The sequence below is a fragment of the Sparus aurata genome, chromosome 10 (genome assembly GCF_900880675.1).
Source record: "Sparus aurata chromosome 10, fSpaAur1.1, whole genome shotgun sequence".
NCBI classification, from domain to species: Eukaryota; Metazoa; Chordata; class Actinopteri; order Spariformes; family Sparidae; genus Sparus; species Sparus aurata.
Window position 1 is genome coordinate 9458728 of NC_044196.1, and position 25264 is coordinate 9483991.

The 25264-nt window shown below is 41.3% G+C and overlaps 2 protein-coding genes across 2 annotated transcripts in view; one reads left to right on the top strand and one right to left on the bottom strand.

Moving 5' to 3' along the window:
* Positions 1-5994, top strand: part of LOC115589346 (uncharacterized) — a 33816-nt gene extending 27822 nt beyond the window's left edge. Inside the window, exon 15 of the mRNA XM_030430189.1 lies at positions 5934-5994. Coding sequence (XP_030286049.1) covers positions 5934-5994 — 61 coding nt within the window. The remainder of the gene's footprint in view (positions 1-5933) is intronic.
* LOC115588980 (uncharacterized) overlaps positions 1-25264 on the bottom strand; it is a 654211-nt gene that overhangs the window by 13460 nt on the left and 615487 nt on the right. Inside the window, exons 6-11 of the mRNA XM_030429652.1 lie at positions 11894-11967; positions 11724-11774; positions 11541-11556; positions 11374-11447; positions 8812-8862; positions 8209-8538 (exon numbers count right to left, since the gene is read on the bottom strand). Coding sequence (XP_030285512.1) covers positions 8531-8538; positions 8812-8862; positions 11374-11447; positions 11541-11556; positions 11724-11774; positions 11894-11967 — 274 coding nt within the window. The 3' untranslated portion in view covers positions 8209-8530. The remainder of the gene's footprint in view (positions 1-8208; positions 8539-8811; positions 8863-11373; positions 11448-11540; positions 11557-11723; positions 11775-11893; positions 11968-25264) is intronic.

A 25264-nucleotide genomic window follows, 5' to 3' on the forward strand; every position in this document is an offset into this window, starting at 1 on the left:
GATAAGATGGAGTAAAGATATCTGTAAACTGAGATGACTTTGTTTATGCCTCATGTTACTACAATGACTCCAGATATCAAATAGGATCTTAATGAGGGAAATAAAATCACGTGAACAAAATACTAAACTAAACTGCAGAGTGTCTTAGTGTGAGAAGAACACACAAATCCAGGTCTCATCAGCATGAGTGAAATATGTTTCAAAATATACACATGATGCAAGAATTACACAGTGTCATGTTTCACAACTGAAAAGTGGTTGTTTTTTTCTCTTGTGGTAGAAGTTGAGTCGAGTAAAGCAGGGTGACATTTTCAGTTCTCCATATGTCACACTAAAACCTATGGAAAGAGGTCAAATTGGTTTTAGGAAAAACACAGTGCAGAAACTGCACTAATAAAGGTCATCAAAGACCTCCTTTTAACTGCTGACTCTGGACACCTTAACATAGTCATCCTCCTTGATCTCACTGCTGCCTTTGACACTGTCCGTCACACCCTTCTGCTGAACTGGCTAGAAGCATTACTTGGCATCACTGACACCCGACTTTAATGATTCAAGCCCTACCTCACAGCCAGACAAAAGTTTGTCTCAATTAACAGCTCTCACGGTGTTCCCCAGGGCTCAGTTCTTGGTCCATTACAATTCATCATTTACATTCTCCCTCTTGGTCACATTATCCGCCAGCATGGCTTCAACTTTCACTGCTATGACGATGACACACAACTATAAATTCACACAAAACCGTCAGACACTTTACCCCCATCCAACCTGACTGACTGCCTTCATGATATCAACAACTGGATGAACTACAACTACCCCAAACTTAACCGAGACAAATCCGAGGCCACCAAAACCTCCCATCTGTGCTTCACCATCCCTGGGTTCATCACATCCTCTGTTGCTGAAGTTAGAAATTTAGGAATCACCTAAGACTTTGACTCACATATCAAAAACATCACAAAAACAGCCTCCTTCCATCTCAAGAACTTTTCTAGACTCCACCCCTCTCCATCTCACTCTGTCACAGAAACACTCATTCATGCATTTGTTACATCTAGATTGGACTACAGCAATAGCCTTCTCCTCGGTTTACCCACCCACGGACTAAAAAACTTCAGTATGTCCAAAACTCAGCTGCCAGAGTTCTAACTCACACCCGTTCCTGGGAACACATCACCCCTACCCTTCAGCACCTGCACTGGCTCCCAGTCCAATATCGGATCACTTTTAAAGCACTTCTCCTGGTCTTTAAATGTCTTCATGGCCTGGCGCCTCCCTACCTATCCTGTCTTCTTCACCCCTACATGCCACCCAGTTCATGACGTTCCTCTGATGCACATCTCCTCTCCATTCCCCCCTACAGACTACGCACAATGGCTGACAGGGACTTCAGTGTGGCTGGCCCCACACTATGGAATGCTCTCCCCCACAGTTTGCACCAGAGCACATCTATAACTACTTTAAAATCACAACTAATGAGTCACCTTTTTTAATTTGCTTTCCCTGATGTTTTGCAATGCTTTTATTATTATTAAATCACATATAATATAACCCTCTCAGATAAAAAACAGTTGCCCTCTCATTTAGCGAAAATGTTGTTCATGTTAGTTTCTTGTGACACCAGGTGTCTCTGTAAGACAATACAAGCATATTCACAGATAAATGTAATCTCCACATGACCTCTGAACAGTGGACTTGACCTTTCACATGTGTAGCAAACAAGAATTAGTGGCCTCTCACATACAGCTCCTCTGGATAATGTCCAAACAGTCCAAAGTAGCAGTGCATGTGTTAACACTGCTATATGGATCAGATCCACAGTACTCGTGGATGTTGGTCTGCATAGAAACGGTGATGTCACATGGAAATACTGGCAGTACTCAATCATAACTAGCTAGCAAACGTTAGCTACAAACTGATGATGCTAACATGTTAGTGTTGGGTTAATACACACCACGGCAAAATAAGGAGCCAACGGTAGCTACGTTGACTACATAACACAGATTAATAACACATTTCCGAACCATTACAAAGCAGCTCATTACCTGTCCAACAGAGAAACCGTTAACATGTGTTCAGGACTCCATCAGTCGCCATCTTTCAACAGTTACTCCAGTGTTGACTCTGGTTTCAGCTCTTGAGCCACCAGCGTATTTTTGTCTGTACTACTCCAGCTCGTCTTTCTTTTCTTGCTCTGTTTATCAGTACAAGCTGCTGTAGCTACAGCTGCTAATGAAAAGTGTGTCTGTACTTTCTAATTCTGGTCCGTTAACGGCTGCTGCAGTGCGGTGAAGACACTCCGGTCACTCATAGTGCGTAATGGGCGGAGTCAGCGCAGGGTGGGTGGGTCAGGACAGTTTGATTGACAGGTCATCTGTCCATACAATATCCTCAGGCACTTATTTGATTGGATAAAGTCATTACAGACCTGCTGCTGACAGAGAACATGGAAGTTTTTTCTCCATATTATTTTATATCCCTCTGGACTCTATGCTGGCCTTTTGTGTCCACCTCACTTCCTTTTCGTTGACCATTTTAGCTGTGTTAATGCATATTGAATGGTATTTCCCAAGGGTCTGGATTTTTTTCTGTTTTTTTTTTTTTATTTTCAAGACCTGCTCTTTAAATATGTCAATACTATACTGTATATCTACAATTGTCCTCGTGGCTCTATCTTGGACACTTTTGGCCAATTGAAACCCATGAAAACTAGATTTTTTAATTCCTTGTGATTTACAGTATAAAATCATATAATTTAGGTAAAATGGCTCTCATTCTAAACTCAACACTTGAAAATTTTAGTTTTTAATGTTTTCTACCAGATTGTGTCATTTCTCCATTTTTGGGCAAGGTAGCAATTTCAGGTAATATTCTTAGTTTCCACTATGGGCATATGATGGCTTACTGCACTCTATTGAAGCAAACGAATGACACCATTTTGACAAAGGGGTGATCCTAAGGATGTCAGGTAATGATGTGTTTTTGTGCATGAAAAAAATGTGCCTTCAAATATGTATTAGCGAGATAGAGTGACATAAATTACAGTGTATCATACCTCGAAGTTTCAGTGAATTTCTCTTGGTACAAGCTGTTGAGCTTTGAGTTTCCAAGGCAAACTTGGCTTTGATGCACAGGTTGAAAACACCTGTAGCTTTGATCTTTTCATAATAAAAAAATGCTACACACAACAACACAATAGCCCTTACATACTGAAATAGCTGCTCTCCAAAAAAAAGGATAACAGGTCATCTTGACCTCTGGCTTCTGGAGAAACAAAAACAAAGTCTGACACTGTTTATAAGTCTGTCCTGGAGTTTATGCAGGTGCAGTCAGTACTAATGCTATAAGTGAGCCTATCAGCTCCCAGATCGTTCTTTATCTGGCAAGATGGTGAGAAGATCATATTCCCTGACTGAAGCCCTTGAGTATGTGATGGGCTCAGAGAGTGAAGATGGGGAGAAATCCTCTGCGCTTGAGGAGGAGAAATCTTCTACCCAAGATGAGGACACGTCCTCTCCTGAAGATGATGGGACACCTTCCTCAGAGGATGACAGCAACACCACTGATAACGACTTCAAGCCATTGCCTGATTCCTCTTCCTCAGGGGAAGAGGACGATACAGACACAGCGGTGGAGGCCGATCAGCTGATGGCAGAGCTGGCGGGTGAGTGGATGTCTCGTCATGGGAAAATTGTGTGGTTTCCCACTGCTGAAGAGACCTTGCACCACAATCTAGTATCCACTTGTTTCACCCCAGGGCCCACCCCGTATGCAGTTGCCCGCAACAGCAACATGAGGTCTGCCTTTGACCTGTTTATAACAGAGGAGATTATTCAGCTGCTGCGCACCAACACAAACCTGCATTGGAGGCGAAGGTGTGAGGATTGGAGGGATGTGGATGAAGTGGATATGAGAGCCTACATTGGGATTCTGATTCTGGCTGGCGTCTACCGCTCAAGACATGAAGCAACACGTGGCATGTGGGATGCAAAGACAGGACGGGCCATGTTTCATGCTACGATGCCGCTCTGCGGTTTCACTTAGATCAGTGCTAACATCTGCTTTCATGACAGGCTCTCCCGCCCAGGACACTTCAGAAACGATAAGCTCGCTGCATTTCGCATCCCGTGGGAAAAGTGGGTGGCTTGCCTCCCCCTCTTGTTTAATCCAGGGGTTGATGTGTGTGTTGACGAGCAGCTTGTTACATTCAAAGGTCGTTGTGGACTTCGACCAGTGGCATGCACAGACCTTTTGAAAGGCAGGGGTGAAAAGCAAAAAAACGGCACAAACAGCGGGTTCTCGCGACTGAAGAGGGCACATCAGTGCGCATTTTTGGCTCCCAAGAGGGCACTTTAGCGCATGTTTTTGTCACCCAAGAGGGCAGTTTATCATGTTTTAACCAGCCAAGGGGGGCAGTTTGGTGTGTTTTGCCAGCCAAGAGGGAACTTTAGCGTGCTTTTTTGCTCCCAAGAGGGCACTTCAGCATGCGTCTTGGCTCCAAAGAAGGCGCTTCAGCGCGCGTTTTGGCACCCAAGAGGGCACTTTAGTGCGCATTTTTCAACAACTGGGAACAAGCTGGGAGGTAGTTTTTATGTTTTTCTGTCACTGCACAAAAAAATAATGAAGCATAAAAATCATTGATAGTGCTTATTGTTGAAACTCATTAAACTGCAATGATGGTTAAAGAATAATTCAGGTAGCACGTATTATTTTGTAAAAACATGGTGATTTAATGCTTTTCTCCCTTATAAGTCATTAGCATTAATAGGCATTTAAAGGGTTAAAATTCAGAATTTGAATGAAATTTTGGTTTTCATGACTAGGACTGATGCATATTAAAAAAATTAAGTCAGTAAAAGTGGAATTTTTTATATACATATATTGATTTGATAACATTTTGGAAAACTAAACAGCGGGTGGCAATTTTTGGCCACGAACAAGCTGAGAGGGAGTTTTTATGTTTTTCTGTCACTGCACAAAAAACTACTGAAGCATTAAAATCATTGATACTGCTTATCATTCACACACAATAAGCTGCAATGATGGCTGAAGAATAATTCAGGTAGCATGTATTATTTGGTAAAACCAAAGGTTTAATGCTTTTCTCCCTTATAAATCATTAGCATTTAAAGGGTTAAAATTCAGATTTTGAAACAAACCATAGTTTTCATGACCAGGACTGATGAGAAATTAAAAAAACTGGAAAAAGGTGGATTTCATTATATATACATATATATATATCAGTTACATATCTCAGACTGTGTTACTGATAATACAAGATAAAACGGTAGCACCAAAAAGATAGGCAGTGGTCATTTTTGTGGTAGTTTTCCAACAAGTGCATTGTGCAAACAAATTGGCAATTGAGGGGTTAACAAATTTAAAAGGAATTAATATTTTGTACTTATGATAAGAACTGATATTAATTAAACATTTTATGCAGTAAAAGCAGCAAAAAACATTCAAAATATAACAAAATACATACTCAATCTGTTGGTAGACATTTTTGGCCACGAACAAGCTGACAGGGTAGTGAGTATGAACAAGGCCAGTGGGATATTCAGATGGCTGTCTGGATGTTGAGAGATTTTATACAGATATAAAAAAAATGCTTCTGAACAGAATTACCAACTTCAGCTTTCAGTAGATTTAGTTTCCCTCCAATAAAAGTGTCAAACAGTTGAGTATCTTTCACAAGAGGCAAGTTTGTGTAGTTGGTATGAGGCCGTCTACTGGAGCTGACTGGGAGCAAACAGTGTAAACAGGTCATGATGTAATCAATAACACAGTAGCAAAGAAGAGAAAGCAAAGAGTTGTGTTGACAGTGACACATCATGTGTAGTTCAGCTGTGTGTCTTCAGTTTTCAGGCTGTTATGGACACATCACATCATGTCCTCCTGGATCTGATTCCTCTGTTTGCTCCCCTATGCAGCAAACGCAGTGACCAGGTGGAGAACATAAGGGAACCTGCAGTGGGACTGTCATCGCTGTAGCGGTGTCCATGTTTGTGGCTGGTGGTCTAGCAGGCTTTGATTTATTTGGTGGATAAAATCCTGCAGACCAAGTGGACCACATGTGTCCTCTGGATCCGGTGCTGAAGGACCCTCCACAGACGTGGAGATGAGTCTCGTACAGGAGGAGAACCCTGCTGGTTCTGAAGATGATGTGGGGCCTTCAAGGGTTCACGGCTAGATTCAGACTGCTACATGTTTTCATAGGCGGCGTTTACACTGAGGACATTTTCTGTTCTACAATGGCTGATCATGTCCTCATCAGAGACTCCGCCTCACTCTCCACCTTCAAGGAATAGCTAAGAACTGATCCAACATTTCCTACAATTCCAGATGTTGAAGACCGCTGAAAGAGATGAATGTCTAGTGGTGCTCCTCAAGAAATCCCTACAAACTCTGAACAGGTAAAGGTATATCTACAGTTTATACGTAGTGAGGGGGCTATAATCTGTCAAATATAACCACCAAAAGTAAAATCGAGTCATTGTGATGCAGAAACAACCTTTCAGTCACAAGGTAGGAAATGCAATCACTTTTTGGCAGGTGAAATACTTCCTTCTATGAGTTGTATTGGCCCTGTAAATGTATTTCAACAGGTAAAAAAGACTTGATTGGTTATAATCTGTCAAATAGAACCATCATGATTGAAATGTAGTGATTTTGATGCAGAAAAAGTGCAAAACTCGTCTTCTCTCCTCCAGAAATGTAGGCTCAAAATTAACATTGTGGCTTATGGAGGAGTTGCTGGAGTGCTTGTCCGTCTGGGGCTGCTACAGCCAAAACTCTAAGTCTTGCATCTGAAATAAGATTTCATACATTTCTGTGTACATATTGTCTATGAGAAGTAAAAGCTTTCAGATCCAAATCAAGCTGAAGAGAACTTTTCCATACGTTTTTCCAGCTGCTCTCGACTCTGCAGCTCTGAGCATTCTGCAATACACACCCATTGTAAAATCTGAAGAGGGGCGAAAACACAGAACTAAAACTGTGATCATTTAGAAACTGTTAAAGATTTTAAAAAGTTGAATGCAAGATGAATAGTTCAATGTCTTCTTACTACTGAGAAGTGGGAACTGCATCTGTAGCTCAAAGTTTAGAAGACCTGCAGAGGTTGAAAGTGGGCTCGGCACCCCAGTACTACTACCACACTCCATATGCATATAGAGACCGAAGCTAGGGAGCTCCGGGAGAGAACCACCTACACAGAGACTTGGACACATCAGGTGAGAGCTTGAAGAAAAGTCTGCGGGGTAGTTGGACTCTGTGTTGCCCAGAAACGGCCGGCACACAGGTCGTACATGGTGTCTTATGGCTGGACCGTCCAGCCCCGCCTTCCCGCAGGCTGCTGCCATTACCTTCTCAAATGATATGCAAACCACACTCTACTTGCCCCTCCCCTCAGGCTCCTCCCTCTCGACGCCAAAACAGTGACAGAAAGTTGAAACTGAAAATCAGTGACACTGGAAAAAAAACTGACATTGTAAAAAAATCTGCCACTGAAAAAAAAGTGACATGAAGAAAAAATCTGAAGATTGTCATTGAAAAATACAAAAAAATCCCAATAAAATAAAATAAGATTTTTGGATTTGAATTATCTGAATTTCTTTTTTTTCAGTGCCAATACTTGTTTCAATGCCAATAAAACTGTTTTCAATACAAATGTTTCAATGACAATGTTTCCTTTTTCAGTACTGGTTTTGTTTTCAATGCCAATTATTTTTTTTGGATGCCAAATTTTAAAGTCACTGTTCTGGCTCCATAATTAACTCACTACCATTTCAATGAGTTAATTTGTGTGTTGTTGTTTTATTATACAGTGTAGGCCTGTACATCCTGTATGTGTGATTCATACTGTCATAACTGGATGTAATATAAAATGAGGTCAGAACTTGTATCTGGTGTCGAGTTTTTATAATAATACGTAACATTTCAACATTAAAATGTCTAAAATAACCTTTTTCATATACTTTGAGTTTTGAGCTAATACTATCTTAAATGTTCCAAATAATGTTTAAAACCCCTAAAATGTTTTCATTTATTCTCCTGACTTTTATTTTGAAAGTACCTCTGGTGCCATTTTAGTAAAAACATGAAGAAATGTAAATGGGTATGAACAGTTCCACAGTATGTTATGAATGTTTAACTTTTCTTTAATCAAAAGCTACAAAAAAGCTAACTTTAAAGTGGCACTATCACCTCGTACCGAGTGTCTACACATAATATTTGTTCTCTGCAACAGCAAACAACAACAAAGGTGTCAGAACATACCGGACGTAAACAACAAAACATTTCACTGATTATATGTGATGATCTAAACTCTTTATACCAAATACAACAGAAGATTAAAATCATATGATACAGTTACTTTAAATGAGCTGCTGTTAGATTAACTTTACAAAATGCTGTGTGTTATTTGTTCAGCACAGCTGCACACAGTGATCACAGAAAAGCTGTCAAAGTACAGAGGGAATTTTTCATGTTGTCGCCCGTTCCGTTGGTTTAGTTGCTATAGATTTCTTTATTGAGCTGAAAGAAACAGAAAGTCAACAAGACAGGTTCAGGAGGACGTCACGATCAACATGTTTTATCACATATCACTGTCCTCTCTCCCCTCCCCTCCCTTTCTCTCCCTCCCTTCTCTCTGTCCTCGCCCCTCTTTCTCTCAGTGGTTTTACGATCAATAAAAGAACATGCAAGATTATTGGATTAATCTTCAAAGATTGATCATTGAATCATTGACAGTTAATTGTCTTATTATGGTATTTCTAACAGCTCCATGGTGAATAAAATAAACTGTACCATACTCAGCTTCTTGACGGCCTCTGATTGTGTCATAGGGACAAACATCACCTACAGAGAAATGAAAATCAAGACAAGGTGAGTTTAATCACTTTAACTGTAACAACTAATCAATCGTGAAACCTCAGATTCACTGGCTCATTTAAAATGTGTTCATAGGCTCAAAAAAAGGCAGCCAGATTGTACCCAATATCCAAAATAATGGTGCCCCCCCCCCCGGGCATATACGTAATGGTGCCCCATGTGAGACATCTCCATTGGCCCCAATATGTATGCCCATAGCCACCCCTCCTCCACAGAAAGCAACAACCTATAGCGTAAGCCATAACACACTTTGATTAGGTTAGTTTACTTCCCCCAAGCTACATTAGAGAGTGTTTGCCAAAGCAACACCATAGCCAGCCACACTGATCGGTGTTGGTTAACTTGTTTAACAATGGAGAGCCCCTATGTAAAGCCATTGCTTTCTTCCCTGGTATGTAGTGTACAACCCTGCTGCCCTGAAGTCATTAGCAGTTTAAATCTCAGTGCATTGAAGTGCAATGAAGAGATAGAGTCCCTACTTAAGGACAGGTGTGATGCGCAGAACCAATCAACAGGCCAGTTGTTAAGATGTTTGCTTCTGATCTTCCAAAGGCAAACAAGCCTTGCTGTTCGGAGCAAAACAACCCTAGAACAGGAGTTAGAACTCCTTAGAGTGCATAATTCTAGTCTCCTCCATGAAGCTCAAATTGCTAATAAGTAAGCCATGTGCTATGTAGATGACCTGCACTCAGAAGAGTTAGATCTTTGTTCACACAAGGAAAAGTGGTTATGGTTTAGGTCAGGACTTCTCTCCCCACCACAGTCGTTCAGCCAATGTGATTCTGGTTACTTCGATTCAGACTCCTCCCTTGATGGAAGGTTAACTCCCTCTCCATTCAGAAGATGTGAATGGTTCTCAACTGATCCTTCCTCAACCTCCACTGAGAGACAGAGATAACAGTAACTTGACTTCCCATCCTTTAGAAAGAGACAGGGAGGTCACAGGTAGTTTATCCCCAAGAAGATATTCTATCCACTGTTCCCAGTCTTTGATGCATGACACCTTCATCAGTGACCATCCCTCTGAAAGGGGGACCAGATCACTGCAGGAGTGCTCTGCCTCCTCTCTGCACCTCCATGAGAGTGATAACAGCCGTCCTGCCACTGTCTCTCAGCTAGACAGAACTGCAGCATGTGTTGTCAATAGAAACGCTTAGAGTCCCCCCGCCTTGAAGAGCATGAGTTTATAGCTAGGGACATTCAACATTTTGAGCCAGACAACTGTAATCACCATGTTGAGGATAGTTTTACTTGAGCGTTGTCTAATTGACTTGTCCGATGCAATCGAGAGGGAGAAAGTCAAACTTGTGTGGAACACCAGCTCTAAAGCTGTTTGTAATTTCATACAATCATAACCTCCCAGGGTCAGAAAAGACTATAGAGAGCTTTGCCTTGAAAGAAGACTTCTCTTCTACTGCTGATGCAGCAGCCATCGAAATTAAACATTCCCCTTGTGAACATCCCAGAGATTATTATTATTATTGTTATGCGTTTGAGGCATGCTAACTTTCAAGGCAAGAATGCACCAGCCTTAGAAGAGAACCCTACCTTTAAGTCTTTGTTTGTGAATAACCTTTAACCATGTGTACGCAGTCACAATGCAATTACGATGTGCCAAGAAAACATCCCACTGAATGAGATAAGGAAGATGATATATGTGATTTGGGAAACTGTTGTCACTCCCAAATCCAGGGATAAGACACCTGAGCCTGTCTGCTTAAACAGAGCAGTGTCTCAGAAGTCTCCTGCCTCAAAACATCACCTTGCCAACAAGCCAAAGGGGGGTGACAAAAGGATGCATAGGGACAACAATTGTGACCGCCATGACCACCAACTGCGTCGCGATAGGCATGCAGACAGAAGGAGCTGTAGAGGGCCATATGTAGAAATCTTGGCCCACAATTATGACCAGTCAACAAACTGCTCAGATGATGACCACAGCTTCTCTGACCACAGTTCAGTGCACAGTCATAATCCCTTAGACAGTGACAGCGCCTCAGATTCCCTTTCTGCACCCAGCTAGCATTACAGCCCTAAACCACAGTTTAAGCAAAACTTAAACTCAAAGAGCTGCAGAGTTAGTTAATAATTGTCCCTGATAATCATTCATTATTATTGATAGCCAAATTTAACCTAAAACTCTCTTCTAATGTTGCATAAACATTACTTAATTGTGCCTCGTGTAATACAGGACCAACAGAGTGAAGTGTGATTTATTGATCTTCTGATGGTGTGGTCACTTTGTGTCTTTGGATACAACTGATTCAGTTTCTGTCAAGTGCTTCACATTTTGTATTGTTAATTGCACCTTCCCTTTAGAAACTTTGAGTCTAGAAATGATTTGATGCTCAGACTCACACTTTCTGATTATTTCCAGGTTCACGTGACAATATTAGAGATTTTCAATGGTCTCAGACTTTTGGACCCCACTGTGTAAATATATAAGATTAGATTTATGACATTAGTTTAACTGCTTACCATGGAGAAGAGCAGAGTAATGATCATTCTCGTCGTCCACATGATCTACGTTGGCGCTCTCAGACTGGACTGGTCTACAATATGTATCAGATGCAGAACATTTAAATAGAAACATAAAAATGTGTTGATGTTACGTTCAACATGAGATGAGAGAGTGTTGCACCTACCTGACGAAGCCTGAATCTGTGAAAGAGACACTTGTTGTAAGATGTGTATCTCAGTCTAAAATATATCATTTCAGACAAACAAATATGCTCAAGGATTGTCAATAAGTATTTTACAGTTAAACTAAATTGTCTCATGCTGGTATTTCTAACAGCTGCATGGTGAATAAAAGGTATAAACTGTACCATGTTCAGCTTCTTGGCGGTCTCCGATTGCATTATAGAGACGAATATCACCTACAGAGAAATTAAAATCAAGCCAAGTTTACTTTACAATACTTATTACACAAACTAATATTTTGTTAGATAACTTTAAATATAATATGTGACAAATAAAGTTTAGTTTCACTGCTTACCATGCAGAAGAGCGGAGTAATGATCATTCTCGTAGTCCACATGATCTGCGTTGGTGCTCTCAGAATGGACTGGTCTACAACACGTATCAGATACAGAACATTTAAACAGGAACATAAAAATGTGTTGATGTTACGTTCAACATGACATGAGAGAGTGTTGCACCTACCTGACGAAGCCTGAATCTGTGAAAGAGACACTTGTTGTTAGATGGTTGTTATACTGCTGTTCTCTCTCATGAGGTCAGAGTATGTGTGTGTATTAGAATTATTAAAAAACATGTAATAATAGAAGAAGAAGGTCTCACCCTTGGATGCTCTGTAGCAAAACAAAACGAGCAGAGGAATAACAAGAAGGATTCCACAAACCAGCCCAACAATCAACAGTACAAGAAATGAAGAGCTGTCAGGCCTGGACACTGCTGGAATAACTAGGAACAATATTCATCTGAATTTATTTCCCAGTCAAAAACAAACAGTTTACAAGAAAATACAGCAATTGTTTTAATCCTACTCACCCTGAACTGACATCCAGCTTTGTGCTGACTCTCGTCCTGAGTGTTGACACTTGTAGAATCCTTCATCTGACTTTGACACTGCAGAGATATTTAACTCCCATCTGCTGTCATTTTGAATGACTTTCTCATTGTGATAGAAAAACACAATGGAGTCAAATGTTCGTCTTCTTAATTTGCAGCTCAGACTAACAGAATGTCCTTCAGTCACAGGACGGGCAAGGCTCAGCAGGATCATATCTCCATCTGTTAAACAGTCAAAGAATACCAGGTTTCAGTCAGAGATCAGCTGGTTGAGGAACTTGAGAATGAGCTGATGTAGAGAGATGAGAAAAGACATACTGGGTTTTTTTCTTTCACATTGTTGTCACTGATTTAACAGTGATCATAAAATGTGACGTTTCATCTTCATACACCTTGTGTGTCTTATGTTCAAGAACCCTTTCAGTTCGCTGAATCTGTAAACTCACAGCTAAATATCACTAAATCCTTCACATTGGACTTTAAATGGTGATCATGGACCTAAAAACTGAAGAACACATCAGCCACAAATCTATATTATATATTTATACATGGTTAAAATCACAGTGTGATTAAATCCTCAACTATGTTTATTAAGTGGAGAGATGATGAAGCAGAGTGTTGGGCAGAACTCTTAACATGTCAGTGTGCTGTCCTCCTCAACACACAACGGGATGTTTGAAATAATAAGTCAAAGAAAAACCTAATGAAATGAAATCATACCCTGAACAGTGATGTTGACTGCGTTGCTGAACTCTCCTGATCCAGACTCACACCAGTACACTGTATCACTGGTGCTGTGGGTGTTTATGATGCATGTTGATCCAGTCATTATCCCCCAGGTGGTGCAGACTGACCTGTATCTGCCCTCAGGTGATGACCTCATCACTCTCCAGTCAGTAGAGTTTCCCTCACAGCTCAGAGAGACAGAGTCAGAGGTGAAGTGTTGAGCTCTGTTAGGACTCACTGTGAGAGATGCTGATGAGTGAATATCTGAAAAACAACATGTGATAAGAGGTCAAACAGAGCACAGAGATCTTCAGATAGAAAATGCCTCCATTCAAATAGACCTTAGCTTTGTTTTTACTCTAACAAAGTTCAATATTTTGGTAAAATTATGATTTCTACTTTAACCTCTTCCTACACTTTTGAGTACATTTTAAAATGGTAGACAACCAAGTAACTCCAGCTGCTGTAAGCAGAAGAAGAGCTGAAGTATCCAGACTAAAAGTTCTTTTTGTAAATGAGAGCAAAGTTTTAGCCAAGATATCATATCTGTCTTTTTGTGTGTTGTGTTAAAGAGTGAAGACATAAGGAAACAAGTAAATTCCACCCAGTAAGGTGGAAAGCATCAAGTTTAGCTTGATGCTAGTGAGAGAGAGGCAAGATCATGAGACCACAGTAAATTAATTTACTTTTCTTGAAGACACTGTTTGTTTGTCATCATTTAGAAACAAACAGAAAGAAACAAACTGACCTGCAGACCAAACAAACTTAGGTTCACTGTCATAAGTGGAATACTCTGGATCTCCTCTTCCAGCTCTGCACATATATCGTGCTGTGTGCGTCTGTCCATGAACAATGTAGGAATCCTGTTCAGTCCAACTGCTGCTGCCAGGTAGCTGCTTAGCTCTGTAGTAGAAGTTGCCTGATGGCTCAGGAACAGTTTTATACCAGTAGAACTTCCATCCAGCAGACAGATCTTCAATACTGCAATTCAGAGTTACTGAGGCTCCAGCACTCAGCCATGATGAAGACACAGTGAGGACAGGAAGGGGTTCTGTTGGAAAAAGATTGTTTAGATTAAAACATCCATTGATAGTGGATCAGATACATTCTGCAAAATCAGTACATACTGAAGATTCACTTTTAAAATATATATGAACAAAAACAGCCTTTTAATGAGCTGTATAATGTTCACTCTGAAAGAAATGTGATGTGACTTACTGTCTGATACTGTCAGTTTGATGGGATCACTCCAATCTGTTGAAGAATGCTGCGTATGTTTCTTTCTGCCCTTACACCTGTAGTCTCCACTGTGGGATCCAGTCACAGATGTAATACTGTGTTCATTTTGATCTGAAGGTTTTTCTGAGCTGGTTGTTCTCCATTCATACTCCCACTCAGTGTCTCCTCCATCTTTGATCTCACATCTGAGAGAGATCCTCTCTCCTCTGTATACTTCAGACCAGTTTGGCTGCAGAGTCACAACAGCCTTGTTTGAGACTGTTCATGTTCAAGAATTCACAGAAAGGAAACAAAAATGAAGAAAAGTTAAATCCATATCAAACATATAATGTTTTTCAATCAATTAATACAACATGTAGACATGTGCTATTAAGGCACCTTTCCCAATATGGAGAATCAAGTCAAGATCTTGTCTCATCCACTCTTTGGTGATATTTCAGAGCCATGTCCAAGCACATTAACAAAGCCTCTTAACAGGAGCGAGCCGCGAACCCGGAGCAACATCAAAGGAAGCAGCTTTGCAACAACCATTGCATCTACCAACCCCACTGCACCTCATATGCCCATAGTGTACAAGATATAGTAAGAAGTCAGAAGTCATCAGAAGTCTGTCCTCGTAAAGAACCACATCTATTATCCAAATGCTCAAAACTGAAAAAAAGAATCCTCAAAAATTGAGTTTCTTAGAGATAAAGAAATCTGTTAAGGATTTTTGAAGGTTGGCCACATCAGCAAGGAATGCAGAATTAGTCTGTCATGTGATAAATCTAAAGTACCCAACTATTCTGCATATTCATAATAAAGACAAAGGCAGCAAACCTCAAGAAACACCAGATAGTAGTGCACTTGTCTCTCTGCAAGCAGGTGTTTGTACTGGGGCAGGAGACCAAGACTGTACTCTTTCCATCATTCCTGTACAGTTGAAGTCTGTGAAAGGAGATAAGGTGCTGCAGACCTATGCCTTTTTAGACCCTGGAAGTACAGCAAACTTTTGTACCACCAGTTGCATGCAGTTGCATGAAGAAGTTGAATTTACAGGGCACAAAGACTCTACAACAACTTTTATGTCGACTATTGTTTGAAATCTCTGCCAACAGAAGAGGATGCACTGTCATTGGTTGTTGATCTTGCTGACATTTGCGCAAAGGGAGGATTTCAGCTGGTAAAGTGGACCAGCAATAGTCAAAAGATGTTGTCATCTATTCCGGAGGTAAAGCGGTCCAAAACACAAGGCAGCTGTAGTTGGAACAGGACAACTTGCCAATGGAGACACTGCTTGGGTTGAGTTGGTGTGCTGAGAGTGACACTTTCTCATTCAAGCCTGCAGTGGAAAAGAGACCACATACCAGAAGAGGTATTCTTTCAATTGTCAGTTCCATCTATGACTCATTAGGATTTTTGTCAACACTCACCTTGTTGCAAAAGACGCTGTTGCAAAAAATGTGGCTAATGGACCTGGAGAAAGTGGTGGAGTTTAAGGTGGATCCCTGCATCAAAGCAAAATAATTTGGAGAAACGATACATCACTTGGCAAATGCCAGTGACCATCATGGTTATGGCACAGTGTTCTACCTGAGGTTGGGGAACCAGGATAAAGAGAGATATCTTCCATTTATGTTGGGAAACGCTAGAGTTGCACCGTTATAACAAACAACAATTCCTCACCTTGAACTTACTGCTGCTGTGCTTGCAGTTAAAAATGACAACATGCTCAGGAAAGAACTGCCATTGCATTTGGAGGAGCCCTGCTTCTGAATTGACAGTCAGACTGTGCTGAAGTACATCAATAATGATACCAAAAGATTCCACACCCTTGTGGCAAATAGAGTAGCCTCTATAACAGAAGCAACAAATGCGGTTCAGTGGAGGTATGTCAGCTCAAAGAGCAATCCTGCTGATCAAACATCCAGAGATCTGTCTGTGGACAACTTCCTGGCATGTAAAAGGTGGATTGAGGGTCCAGACATTCTTCGAAAGCCAGAAGTAGATTGGCCACAACCTGTCGCTCCACAGCCCATTATGAAAGAGGATCCAGAGGTCAAAAGGAACCTAAGGGCAAACGCCATCACCTCTGGCTCTGAGGATGCCACTACAAAACTTATTCATCACTTTTCTTGGTGGACTAAGCTCAAGACCTCAGTTGCCTGGTTCCTTAGGCTCAAAACTATTCTCCTAAGCCAAAGAGAAAAAGGAAGGAGATAGTTAAATCTTTTGCCAGCTCACCCATGCAATCAGTTGAAGAAGAGATGAGAAAGGCCAGAGATGCTATCGAAGGTCAACCGCTTTGTGGGAGTGACCTCTCAGAATAGAATCTGCCATTATTGGCTTCAGTCAGCGGGCAGCATTAATGGAAGAAATCACTTCATTGGGGAGTGGAGGATCAGGTGTAAAGAAAACCAGTGACACCTACAAGCTGGATCCTGTGTTGCAGGATGGTTTGTTGAGTGGGTGGAAGACTCAGTAGGTCAGCTTTACCTGAGGAGCTGAAACATCCTGTAATACTGTCCAAAGGTCATCATATATCTAATCTCATTCTGCGATAAGTTCATCAACAACTTGGCCATGCTGGGAGAAATCACATGCTCTCACATTTGCGACAAAAGTATTGGATTACAAATGCTAACTCTGCCTGTCGAAAAATAATATCTGAATGTGTGGTTTGCTAACAGGATCGACGACAGCCAAGTGAGCAGAAAATGGTTGACATGCCAAAGGAGAGAATTATTCCAGACTTGCCTCCTTTCACCAATGTAGGAGTGGACTACTTCGGGCCCATTGAGGTCAAGAGAGGATGTGCTATGGTCAAAAGGTGTTGAGTAATATTCACCTGCATGACAAGCACAGCCGTACATTTGGAGATTGCAAATTTTCTAGACATGGACTCTTGTGTTAATGCCATATAAAGATTTGTGTGTCGCAGAGGTCAAGTGTCCAGTTTGAGGTCAGACAATGGCACAAACTTTGTTGGAGTAGAGCGAGAGTTAAGAAAAGCCATAGACCACAGGAAGATTCAAGGCGTTCTCCTGCAGAGGGGCGTGATTGGCTGTTCAACACCCCTTCCGCATCCCATCATGGCGGTGTGTGGGAGCGACTCATCACGATGTTTAGAAAGGTCGTCTTTTCTGTTCTGCGACAACAATCTTTGAATGATGAAAGCCTGCATGCTATCCTGTGCCAAGTGGAGGCTATTCTCAATGACCGCCCCATAACCAAGGTCTCTGATGATGTCAATGACTTGGAAGCTCTCACTCCAAATCATATCTTTTTGCTCAAAGGAAAGCCCACTCATGCTCCTGGCCTTTACATCAAGAGAAGATGGAGGCAGGTTCAATATCTTTCAGATCTGTTTTGGAAAAGGTGGATGAGGGAATATTTGCCATTACTGCAGGAATGGCAAAAGTGGAGGAAGTTTCTTGATTGAAGACTTGTTGTCATGGATCAACCAGCTCCTCATGGATCATGGATTACGGGAAGAGTAACAAAGACTTACCTGGACAAGAAAGGATTTGTATGTTCAGTACAGTTGAAGACAAAGACAGGGTATTTGGAGCGGCCCATATCCAAGCTCTTCTTGCTTCAAGCAGTGTAAAGGTCATGACCCCACGTTGAGTCACACGTGTTGGAGGATATTGACACAGAAGAAAGAAGACAGTAGATTAGATTGTTTTGTGACTCCATTTTTTGCTTTGTATAATTGTTTTATCATCACAATTAGGGGCCGGTGTTTAGGAGCCACATCTGTTTATTTGTTTGTCTTTTGGGTTTCATCAGGTCTCGACGGTTGGCAGTATAGCGTTTTCTTTATAGTCACGGGTGTCGGTAATGAGGGGCAGCATGGGGTGGAGGATCATGCGGTTTTTACCACTTGCTCACCTGGCTCACTCACTCACCCCACATGTTTTGTTGTAACTTTTTGTCTATCAAATGGGAACACCACCCGAACATGGACAAGCGCATGGACAGTTGTTTGTTGAGTGCGTCAAAAACAGTCTCCCACTCCCATGCACAGTGACTACAGGAGGGCAGGATAGTCGCTATACAACATGTATCTTTATTCTGTTTCCATAATAAAAGTCAAACTCACTGATTTTGTAGATAGTGACTGAATCACTGTACTCTGTGTAGTTAACTGGCTCTCCTCTAACTCCTCTGCACCAGTAGACTCCTCCCTCTGAGACTCTGATTGGTCCAGCTGAGAGTTGAGAGGTCAGAGGTTCAGAGGTTTTCTCTTCTCTGTACCAGAAGTATTTCCAACCAGATGATGATGGGTTCACAAAGCAGGTCAGGGTCACACTGCCCCCTACAGGAATGTCTCTGTCATCAGCCATCAGTTCAGCCTTTGGTCTGTTTGCTGTTTATAAAGGGCAGCACACACAGGTCAGAAATACCTTAACAGTAAATTAATATTAACACTGAATTATTTTATAAATACTGAAAACATTTTACTTTAAATTTGGTCAAGAACCTCTCTTACATGTCATGTCTCTCTTTTAAGTTGCACTAATGAATGTTACATCTGTGAAGGCAAAACCCTGTCAAAGTGTTGAAGAGCTAGGTTTAACACTTTCACTGTGGTTTTAATTGATGAAAAACAAATGTTAAATTATTAACTATTAGTTGCTTCTTATCCTTTATCACAGGGTGATTATCCAGCTCACATTTGAGCGAGGTTACATCCTGGACAGAGTGAACTCATAGCACAGACTTCTGTCTCCCACAGTGTCGTCACTTTGGGTCTGTCTGATTGTGCTTTGGATGCAACTGATCAACTAGGAAAACAATATTTCTCTAAATTTCTTTCCCAGTTAAAAATAAACAGTTTACAAGAAAATGCAGCAATTGTTTTAATCCTACTCACCCTGAACTGACATCCAGCTCTGTGCTGACTCTCGTCCTGAGTGTTGACACTTGTAGAATCCTTCATCTGACTTTGACACCGCAGAGATTTTTAACTCCCATCTGCTGTCATTTTGAATGACTTTCTCATTGTGATAGAAAAACACAGTGGAGTCAAATTTTCTTCTTTTTAATTTGCAGCTCAGACTAACAGAATGTCCTTCAGTCACAGGACGGGCAGGGCTCAGCAGGATCATATCTCCATCTGTTAAACAGTCAAAGAATACCAGGTTTCAGTCAGAGATCAGCTGGTTGAGGAACTTGAGAATGAGCTGATGTAGAGAGATGAGAAAAGACATACTGGGTTTTTTTCTTTTACATTGTTGTCACTGATTTAACAGTGATCATAAAATCTGATGTTTCATCTTCATACACCCTGTGTGTCTGATGTTCAAGAACCCTTTCAGTTGGCTGAATCTTTAAACTCACTGCTAAATATCACTAAATCCTTCACACTGGACTTTAAATGGTGATCATGGACCTAAAAACTGAAGAACACATCAGCCACAAATCTATATTCTATATTTATACATGGTTAAAATCACAGTGTGATTAAATACTCAACTATGTTTATGAAGTGAAAACCATTAATTAGTGGAGAGATGATGAAGCAGAGTGTTGGGCAGAACTCTTAACATGTCAGTGTGCTGTCCTCCTCAACACACAACGGGATGTTTGAAGTAATAAGTCAAAGAAAAGCATAATGTAATGAAATCATACCCTGTACAGTGATGTTGACTGCGTTACTGAACTCTCCTGAATCAGACTCACACCAGTACACTTTACTACGGCGGCTGTGAGTGTCCATGTAGCATCCTGATCCAGTCATTGTCTTCCAATGGGAGCAGTCTAACCATGAGACGGAAGCAGTTGAAAACGCCCTCGCCGTCCACTTTGTAGAGTTTCCCTCACAGCTCAGTGAGACAGAGTCAGACTCAGAGGTGAAGTGTTGAGCGCTGTCAGGACTCACTGTGAGAGATGCTGATGAGTGAATATCTGAAGAACAACATGTGATAAAAGGTCAAACAGAGCACAAAGATCTTCAGATAGAAAATGTCTACATTCAAATAGTCCTTAGCTTTGTTTTTATTGTAACAAAGTTCAGTATTTTGGTAAAATTATGATTTCGACTTTGACCTCTTGCTACAATTTTGAAAACATTTTACTTAAGAGCTTAAGTGTCCAGACTAAAAGTACTTTTTGTAAATGGCAGCAGAGTTTTAGCCAAGATATCATATCTGTCTTTTTGTGTGTTGTGTTAAAGAATGAGGACAGAAGGAAACAAGTAAATTCCACGCAGTAAGGTGGAAAGCATGAAGTTTAGCATGATGCTAGCGAGAGAGAGGCAAGATCATAAGACCAGTAAATTAATTAACTTTTTTCAAGATACTGCTTGTTTCTCATCATTTAGAATCAAGATGAACAGAGCTGATATAACATCTGTTTCTTAAGAGATAGAAACAAACTGACCTGAAGACCAGGTATACCCAGAGTAACTGTACTCCGAGTAATACACTGGATCTCCTCTTCCAACTCTGCAACTATATCCTGCTGTTAGTGTCCGTCCACGAACAATGTAGGAATCCTGTTCAGTCCCACTGCTGCTGCCAGGTAGCATCTCAAATCTAAAGGCGAAGGACTTGGACTTGTCTGATGGATCAGGAACCATCTTATACCAGTAAAACCTCCATCCTGCAGATGGATCCTCAACACTGCAGTTCAGAGTTACTGAGGCTCCAGCACTCAGCCATGATGGAGACACATTGATGACAGGCCGGAGTTCTGTTGGAAAATGATTCTTTAAATTAAATCATGTATTGATAGTGGATCAGATTCATTCTGCACAATCAGTACATACTGAAGATTTACTTTAAAACATATACATGAACAAAAACAGCCTTTTAATGAGCTGTATAATCTTCACTTTGAAAGAAATGTGATGTGACTTACCGTCTGATACTGTCAGTTTGATGGGATCACTCCAATCTGTTGCAGAATGCTGCGTATGTTTCTTTCTGCCCTTACACCTGTAGTCTCCACTGTGGGATCCAGTCACAGATGTAATACTGTGTTCATTTTGATCTGAAGGTTTTTCTGAGCTGGTTGTTCTCCAGTCATACTCCCACTCAGTGTCTCCTCCATCTTTGATCTCACATCTGAGAGTGATCCTCTCTCCTCTGTATACTTCAGTCCAGTTTGGCTGCAGAGTCACAACAGCCTTGTTTGGAACTGTTCATGTTCAAGAATTCACAGAAAGGAAACAAAAATTATAAAAGATAAATCTACATCAAACATGCAATGTTTTTCAATCAATGAATACAACATATATCTTTATTCTGTTTCCTATACAAAAGTCAAACTCACTGATTTTGTAGACAGTGACTGAATCACTGTACTCTGTGTAGTTAACTGGCTCTCCTCTTCCTCCTCTACACCAGTAGACTCCTCCCTCTGAGACTCTGATTGGTCCAGCTGAGAGTTGAGAGGTCAGAGGTTCAGAGGTTTTCTCTCCTCTGTACCAGAAGTATTTCCAACCAGATGATGATGGGTTCACAGAGCAGGTCAGGGTCACACTGCCCCCTACAGGAATGTCTCTGTCATCAGCCCTCAGTTCAACCTTTGGTCTGTTTGCTGTTTGATTTAGAACAAAGACAGAAACAAGGAAATTAAAGGGATATTCCGTTGTAAGTTTAATCCATGGTCAAACACACCGTGACACTGTGTAAAAGTGTGTTAGACCCCCTGTCCAGCGATCAAGGTAGCAGACCGCTAATTCAGTGAGTCTTACTGTGCGTTCAGACCGAAAGTGCACAAAGAGGAGAAATATCCCGGAAGTCATTCATTGTGTATCGGGAGCCAGGCGGACAAGGAGGGAAAGGTGGAAAAGGCAGAGGAATAGGCAGATTAGGAGAGAAAAAAAGTTAAAAATCCTCCAACTTTATGTAATGAGCTATGACGCGTCTAGGTGGAAAAGCCATGCGATAACCAATGGGGTGTCTCGTTCTGCTGTCGTCCCTCGGTCAGGTCGGTCCGAGAGAAACACCCGCGTAACTTTGGTTCCTACCAAACATTCGTTCAAAGATGGCGCCTGAAACCTAGATTATGGTCATTACTCGTCACCTCTCCACTGTGTCTGCAGTTGGGCTGTGTGAAGCTTGTCTCTCTCCACAGCCGGGAGAGTTATCATACCGTAAATAACCAAATAATTGTGTCGCATTGCCCTGATCATCATGCGGAAAACTCTCTCGTGGCGTGCCCGTTTGCTAATCACCCATCCATGCATGTTTATCTCAAGCTCCTAGACTTCGCTAGACTTCTTCCTCCTTCCACCAGGCAGCCTGGCCCTGTTGCTATCCTCCTCGGACAGACGCCGAAGCTCAGTTTGATTTTTTCGCCATTCTCTCTCTCTCATGGGGTCGGCAGAGAGAGAGAGATTGGCGAATAGGCGCAGCAGAAATAAATAACTCAATGAATAAAAATAAAATAAAAAACGGCCGTCCATCGGCCCACCGGGAAAAATCCCGGTACTCCCGATGGCCAGTCCATCCCTGCAATAGCAGTTTCTCCAGTGGCTGTGCATGTGTCCAAGCGTGTGTGTGTGTGTGCACGTGTGTTTGTGTGTGTGTGTGTGTGTGTGCGCGCGCATAGTGCGTTATCAAGTTACTGTTCATCAAGTAACTTTCCGTGATCAACAATGTTGGTAAATGGATGGGCTGTGCTACAGCAGTAGTTGCGTGGTGGTGTTTAACGCGAGTGGCGTGCAGGCTCTTTAACTTTAGAAGTAAGAACGAACAGGGTGACTAAGTGACTTAGGTGGAGTGGACAAGGCGGACAAGGCGGACAAGGCGGATTTTTCTCTTTGTGCGCTATTGGTCTGAATGCACAGTTAGCAACCCCAGAAAAAGACTGCATGATAACAATACACTGCAGTATACACCTCCAACAAGAAACCACCATGAAAAAGCCACAAATAATGCTCAGAACAGCACCAAACTTCAGCAACAGTACAAATAGTGTCTCAGCACATAGTCCGGGGCATCAAGACTCCCCTAGCATAACTGAATCTTTATCGTGAGAGGAGCACAGCTCTCCACTGTCCTCCAACAGCTTCCTGTTGAGGGAAAGTCCCGACGAGTTGATAACGGAGTGCAGTAGAGTTCCGCAGCTCAAGGATGAAAATGTATGATTATGACTCCATGGAAAAGCAGTCAAAGTTCATATGTGTCTTCCCTGCCAGTTTATAACAGTTATTATCGAGAGCGGACAGGGAAAAGAATGGAATCGAGCATTTCTAACTGCACCCGGTAATCATCGTATCGGGACTTCACCTCAACAGGAAGCTGTTGGAGGACAGTGGAGAGCTGTGCTCCTCTCACCATAAAAATCCAGCGAAGCAAGGGGAGTTTTGATGCCCCGAAGTTGAAGTTTGGTGCTGTTCTGAACATTATATGTGGTGTATGTACTTGTTTAAACTTGGTCAAGGACCTCTCTTAGATGTCATGTCTCTCTTTTCTGGGTTTCTTCATCTAATTCTTAAGTTGCTCTACTGAATGTTACATTTGTGAAGGCGAAACCTTGTTTAAGTGTTAAAGAGCCAAGTTGAACATTTTCACTGCCCTGCTGAAAAAAACAACATAGACCATCACCAAAAACACAACATATGCGAGTCTTGATGGTGAAAAGCCACTAGCAGCTGTTAAACAGCTGTTAAATGTTCAATTATCACCTCTGAGCCTTTGCAGGGAAAACAGAGGACGGCTTATTTCTATGGTTGAGTTCTGTATTTGGCTTTCACAATGAAATTATGTCTGATAGTTTGTTGTGAAAAAACAACATGAAGGTCACTGAACGTGTGTCATTTGAAACAAATCAACTCAAAATACAACATGTACTGAGCTTTGAGCCAGTACTGTCTAAACCAGTCAAAGGTTTTTAGTTCACAAATCATACATACACGGTGCAAAACATGATTATATCAAAATGGCTTATAAATAAGTTATACTGTTGCTGCTGAACTCTGTGACAGTAACAATAAAGAGAGAAGAGGAGAATAGAATCAAGAGAAATAAAGTTTATAGAAGTGCAGAAATTATGCCGAAGAGCATTGAAACTGTTCTGGAGGTTTGTAGTTTATGATTACATTGATCATATTAGACACTTTACTTTGGTTAATAATTTGTCATCATCTGTTTGTGAAGCATTTGACAACTTGTGACTGTTGCAGCTCCCAGAGGTCATAACAAGAAACACAGCATGTGGCAGCAAACACACCACGTCACCGTCCACAATGACTGAGTGAGTGACAGACTGTTGTAAGTGACTGTATCACACAACTATACACAGTGTTGGGCCATAATGAAGACTAAAAACTAAAACCTAAAGTATCTTTACAGTCACTAAACTTATTCCAGTGTAAAGTCAGTGGCATCATGCAGAGCTACACTTTACAAGTAGCTTCCCTGAACAACTGAGCACTAATCCAGTCATTTCATAATGTGCACTGAGTAAAATGACACATATAAGGAAAAACACAGCTGCTAAAACAAGTGATCAAGAGTGATACAGCAGGTGACATACAGGACAAACATAATCAGTAAATATAGAAAAGATAACTAGTCACCTTCAGCATGTCCGTACAGGAGTGTATTCAGCACTAAAATAAAGATGAAAACTTCGTTAGACCAGAATCAAATACAAAATCCAGCTGGAGTTTCATCAGTGACAACTATTGTTTATCAATCAACAGTATCACACAGTTCTGTGATGATACAGAGCTACAGAGGTGGGAAACACATCTAAAAACCTCTTCAATATATAAAGGCCTGGTAAATAAGCCATACATGTAATTCCACAGCTATATACATAATACCTGTGATCATATACTGTACATGCATTGTCCAGGTACGTGTGCATAAACTAGTGTGTAAGTAACCAGTTGAGTAATAAACTTAACATAATCCTCCAATCTGAACCA